Below are 6,000 nucleotides of genomic sequence, written 5' to 3' on the forward strand. Positions count from 1 at the left end.
AAAATGAGTGCCCTACCTTATGCAGGGTGTCAACTCCCAGTCCCTCCCTACATTGCATAATACCAAGGCTTTGTCTCTTTTGTTCATTAAACAGGTAAATACCCAAGTCTCTGGTTTGCTAAGTTTAGACTAACACTCCACAAGGCAGACCAAGCCTCAACTCAGTTTGACTCTAGTTTTTAGCTTCCTCTTTACTGCTAGCCTTCGGAAATTTCTCTTATTTGTTTACTTTCAGCTGTGCTTTTAAAAAGAAGTTCACTCTTAAAAATGAAACAAGATGAAACCAGAGAGGGAGACAAACCATAAGAGACTCTTAAGCATAGGAAACAAACTGAGGGTTGCTGGAGGGGAAGGGGGAGAAGGATGGGGTAACTAGATGATGGACATTGGGAAGGTATGTGTTATAATGAGCACTGGGTATTATATAAGACTAATGAATCATAGACCTGTACCCCTGAAACAAATAATACATTGTATGTTGATTAATTGAATTTAAATTTTAAAAAATTTAAAAAATTAAAAGTTCATTCTTATTTTAACCAAAGCTTCTAGGTGCTTTCTGGAGTGAGATTTTCAGGATCTAGGGCTTTAATTATTGTTTTTATATCTATCAGAATATAAAACACTAGCACAACATCTTTTACATGTATGTGAAACACATTAAATATAATCCCATTGTCCTAAAATTGCTATTCAGAAATTTAAAAATTTTTAGAGTCACATAATTGTTTTGAGCAGTATTATCTCCTTTTTTTGTTGTTTGTTCTTACTCTATTTCTCTTCTGTTTCTCTTTCTTTTGAAAAAATATTTTTTAAGGTTTATTTTAGAGAATGAGAGTGTAAGGGGCAGAGGGAAAGAATCTCAAGCAGACTCCCCACTGAGCACGGAGCTGACACAGGGCTTGATCTCACAACTCTTGAGATCATGACCTGAGCCGAAATCAAGATTTGGATACTCAACCAACTGAGCCACCCAGGCACCCCTTGAAATAGTTTTTAAACCAAAATTGCACTTTTAGTATCTCCTTGATTTGCTTTATATGGGAATTGTGAGTGTATCTTATTCCTGTTTCATCTTTTAAAACCAGTTACTGATTCTTTTTACTTTTTTTCTGTTGTTTATGCCCTCATCATTCCTTAAGATGGCAGATGGAAATTATCTAGACAAGAACATTATTAAAAGTTTACCATGGGATCCTACATTTCAGGGTCTTAGAAGTCCTCTAGAACATGGATTCCAAGATGGATAACAAGATGATCTGGGGGTTATTTATTTTTACCTAAAAAAGGGAGAAATTATGCTTTATTAATATATACCAGTATACATATATAATTTATAAACTGATATATATTGTTAATAGAAGTACATACATTTTTATTTTGAAATATTTACTTTTCACATAAAAGCTCAAAATTTTTACCAGTGGAGTGTGAGAACAAAAAAAGTGATTCCTGTGCTCTTGAGCAGTGCTATCCCATAGAACTTTCTTGCAGTAATGGAAATGTCATATATCTGCCCTCTCCAGTATTGAGTCAGTAGCCACATGGAACTGTTGAGCACTTGATATGTGGCCAGTGTGACCGCGTTTTAAATTTTATTTAATTTTAATTAATTTAAATTTGCTTCATGTAGCTGGTGGCTGCTGTGTTGGGCAGTGCTGACCTAGAGCATCTGGGGGAGGAAATGATAGAAATATTAGCTATTATTTATTGAGTGCTTCCCTGGTACCAGATTCCATGCTTCGTGTATCCTCTGCATTATTTCATTTAATCCTGAAAACAACCCTTGAATATTAGAGGTTCAGTAACTTGCTGAAAGTCTTACTGAATTAGAAAGAAGCAGAATCAGAGTTGTAACCAGGTCTTTTTTTAACAGCTTTATTGAGGCGTAATTGACTTAATAGCACTGTATATGTTTAATATCTACACCTTGGTGTTTTGATACATGTACATTGTAAAATGATCACAAGCTAATTAATATATCCATCACCCCCACAAATTTAACATTTTCTTTCTTTTGTGTGTGTGTGTGTGTGTGTGTGGTGAGAATGCTTAATTTAATAATTTAAGATTTACCCTTTTAGCAGGTTTTTTTTTTAAGATTTTATTTATTTATTTGACAGAGAGACAACCAGCGAGAGAGGGAACACAAGCAGGGGGAGTGGAGAGGAAGAAGCAGGCCCCCAGCGGAGGAGCCTGATGTGGGGCTCGATCCCAGAACTCTGGGATCACGCCCTGAGCCGAGGGCAGACGCTTAATGACTGAACCACCCAGGCGCACCCTTTTAGCAGTTTTCAAGCAGATTTTGTTAACTATAGTCACCATGCAATACATTAGATCTCCAGAATTAATTCATCTTGCATAACTGAAACTTTGTGTTCTTTGACCAACACTACCTCATTTCCCCTCCCCCGCCCAGTCCCTGGCAACCAACATTCTATTCTCTGCCTTATGAATTTGACTGTTTCAGATTCCACATAGAAGTGTTTGTCTTTCCGAGTCCAACGTAATTTCACTTAGCATAATGTCCTTCAGGTTCATCCACGTTGTTGCAGTAGGCAGAATTTCCTTCTTTTTTTAATTTTTATTTTATTTTAAATTATTTTTAAGATTTTATTTATTTATTTGAGAAAATGTGCGAGCACCGGCGGGAGGGAGGGGCAGAGGGAGAGGGAGAAGCAGATTCCCCACTGAGCAGGGAGCCCACCTCAGGGCTCAGTTCCAGGACTCCGAGATCATGACCTGAGCCAAAAGCAGACGCTTAACTGCTGAGCCACCCAGGCGCCCCTTTCCTTCTTTTTTTAAAAGGCTGAATAATATTCCACTGCATATATACACTGCATTTTCTTTATCCATCTCTCCACCAACGGACGTTTAAGTATTGTCCATGTCTTGGCTATCGTGAATAATGCTACAGTGAACATGGGAGTGCAGATATGTGTTTGGTGCCTCCTACCGTCCTACCTCACTGAGTTCCAGCATGGGATGTCCCGGTACCACATCGGCTCCAAATCTGTACCTGTGCTTCCCTCCCTGTACCTATAAAATAGAGCTGACACTCTTTTATTTCATATGAAGAAATAACATACTTGAGAAGTCTATGACTTTCTGAAGTTAAAAAAATGAGAAAGGCACTGAAACAAAAGGGTTTTTAAGACAGAAAGTCATAGACTTTTGGGGCACCTGGATAGCACAGTTAGTTAAGTGTCTCACTCTTGGTTTCAGCTCAGGTCATGATCTCAGGGTCCTGGAATCGAGCCCCACATCAGGCTCTCTGCTCAGCATGGAGTCTGCTTGAGTTTCTTTCTCCCTCTCCCTCTGCTCCTCCCCCCTACACTTGCTCTCTCTCACTCTCTCTCTCAAATAAATAAATCAATCTTTTTTTAAAAATGGTAAGTCATAGACTTTTCAGGTATATAGACTGTCATTGTCAGCTTTATTTTATGCGTAAAAATGCTAAACTAGGTTATGAGTGATTTGTCCAAACTCTCTATTAAATCAAAATTAAATTTGAAGTGGGGCTGTCCTACCTAACCTGTCTTAGTTTTCCAGTCATACCATTGTTAAGTCATTTCCATAAAAACAGGGTAATTGGTGCCAAATTTGAGTTTGCTGGAGTTAGGCTTTTTTAAAACTCTACAAGCACTATGGCTTTGGAAATGTTTTTAACATGTTTGTGTATGTTTATTTTTTAGTGCTCGCCAGAAACCCAGAGCTAATTATTTAGAGGACCGAAAAAATGGGTCAAAACTGATTGTTTTTGTAATTGGAGGAATTACATACTCTGAAATGCGTTGTGCTTATGAAGTTTCTCAAGCACATAAATCCTGTGAAGTTATTATTGGTAAGACATTTTTTCCTCTTTTTAGTTTTTTTTTTAAACAAACTAACTGTAAAACTTTATGTTGTAGATTACATGTAGGTCTAAATTGTTGAGTGCAAAAAAACTTATTAATCATAGTGTGTTTTTTCTGATGTACTAGAGTTTTTTCCTGGTTGACTTTTTTGATAAGTTGATTTTTAAATATTCTGATTTTGAGGGAATAAGCTTCAAAATATTGTATTATTTAGATATTATTAAATATGTCCTTTAAAATATTATGTTCTGGTCTTGCCCTTATTATTAAATAATTTTTGAGGCATGAATACATTTCTACTACAGAAATACTTTGAATGTTTTTGTGGATGTGAACCTGACATTGGCAAGTCCTATATGGAATTTAGTTTTAAGAACTTCAGTCAAAGCCACTGATGTAGAAATTCCGCTCAGCTATGGAATGCAGCATTTGTACACCAGGTCTAAATCTGCAGCACTGCTTAATGATCCTGTGACTGAGCAGTAACTGTTCTGTTCTGCCACAGGGGTACAGTAACCTCCAGTTTTCATCTTCAGCATATCAATGTATCACACAAAGTAGACAAAGTATTAGGAGTGGTTTACTGAGCATGCCATTCAATGAAGAGGAAGGACTGAAATATTGTAGTATAGGCAGATTTTAGGAATGTGTCCTATAGAAATTTTGTTAAATTGCCCCCAAGCTATGGCACTTTGCAAATTGAGGGACAGGGCAATAAAATTAGCCAAGGAGAATCTACTTAACTTCTGGCCTCTGAAAATTTATCTTTTCTCCTACCAGGTTCTACGCATATTTTAACACCCAGAAAGCTTTTGGATGATATAAAGATGCTGAATAAACCCAAGGATAAAGTCTCCTTTATTAAGGATGAATAATTATTTTTTTTTGGAGATACTTATTAACATGTTCAACTAAAATTAATCAAGATAAGGTTGCTATCATGTAATTTAAACAATGTAAATATTTTATGGAATAATGATTTTTCAGATATATTTCTTAAGGGACTTTATGATTACATATCATTGGATTTGCCATTTTAATAATTTAAAGAGTGTTGCTGCTTTGTAGATGCTGAGAAGAAATGTTAAAATGCTCTCTAAAAGGAAATTTTTCACCTTTGGAACTGAATATATTAGAATTGTGGATAATTCTTCACAACTACCTGTGTACATATTAATTACTTATCAGATACTTACGTTCAAGTATAGTTTTTTTGGGAAAGAATGATTTTAAATGAAAAGGCTATAAAAGTAAAAATTGTAATTGTATGTGTCATAGAATGATTTTCTGTAAGTGCAGGTTTTTTTTTCAATTGAAATTCATAATTTCTTTTATGCGTAAAATAGAAATAGAATGATTTCGCAGTGTAAACTGTCTTCCCAGATACTTCTAAAGAACATAGTTTTATATAATTTCAAAATCATGTATGTTTAAAGTAGAAAACCAAAAATAAGTGTGAATATTCTAAGAGAAAATATATGTATAGTTAAAAAGTTATCTTTTGGGGGACAGGGGATGATGGGCAAGTCGGGAAGCTTAAAAGTTCTAAATCAGAGAGTTGCAAAAAAGAGAAAGAATAATGCACCATAATCTTCCCACCAAGATAGCCCCTGTTGACTTTTTATAAAAACAATGTAATATTTGTATAAGGTTGGATAATAAAGGGATATGTCCGCACATGTGTTACACAGAGGGAACGTCTTCATTTCAAACCTCTGCTTTTACCCGGCCTCATAGCGGCCTCATAATTTTATATATTACTCATCTTCCGAGTTTTGCTCTTACATGTAATGCTGCATTGTTTGGGTACATACCTTTGCAAACACACACAAATACTTCTATAATATAAATTTCTAGCAATGGCATAGCCGTCAAAGTATTTGTGCATTTAAAATATAGTTAACTTTTGAACAACATGGGTTGCTGACCCCTGCCCCCCAACCCCAACCGTGCAGTTGAAAATCTCTTGAAAAACTGTTTACTCCTCAAAAACTTTACTGATTGACTAGAAGCCTTACCGAAAACATAAACAGTTAACACAAATTTTGTGTTGTACGTATTATATATTGTATTCTTACAGTAAACTAAGTAGGAGAAAAAAATGTTAAGAAAATCATAAGAAAATACATTTACAGTATTATAC

The 6,000-nt window shown here is 35.5% G+C and overlaps 1 protein-coding gene across 1 annotated transcript in view; it reads left to right on the forward strand.

Annotated features, from left to right (window-relative positions):
* STXBP3 (syntaxin binding protein 3) overlaps positions 1 to 5,543 on the forward strand; it is a 48,289-nt gene extending 42,746 nt beyond the window's left edge. The window contains exons 18-19 of the mRNA XM_045801618.2: positions 3,696 to 3,844; positions 4,638 to 5,543. Coding sequence (XP_045657574.1) covers positions 3,696 to 3,844; positions 4,638 to 4,732 — 244 coding nt within the window. The 3' untranslated portion in view covers positions 4,733 to 5,543. The remainder of the gene's footprint in view (positions 1 to 3,695; positions 3,845 to 4,637) is intronic.
* The last annotated feature ends 457 nt before the right edge of the window (positions 5,544 to 6,000 follow it).

Source organism: Ursus americanus, chromosome 12 (genome assembly GCF_024610735.1).
Source record: "Ursus americanus isolate L20-20 chromosome 12, mUrsAme1.1.p, whole genome shotgun sequence".
In the NCBI taxonomy this organism is placed as follows: domain Eukaryota; kingdom Metazoa; phylum Chordata; class Mammalia; order Carnivora; family Ursidae; genus Ursus; species Ursus americanus.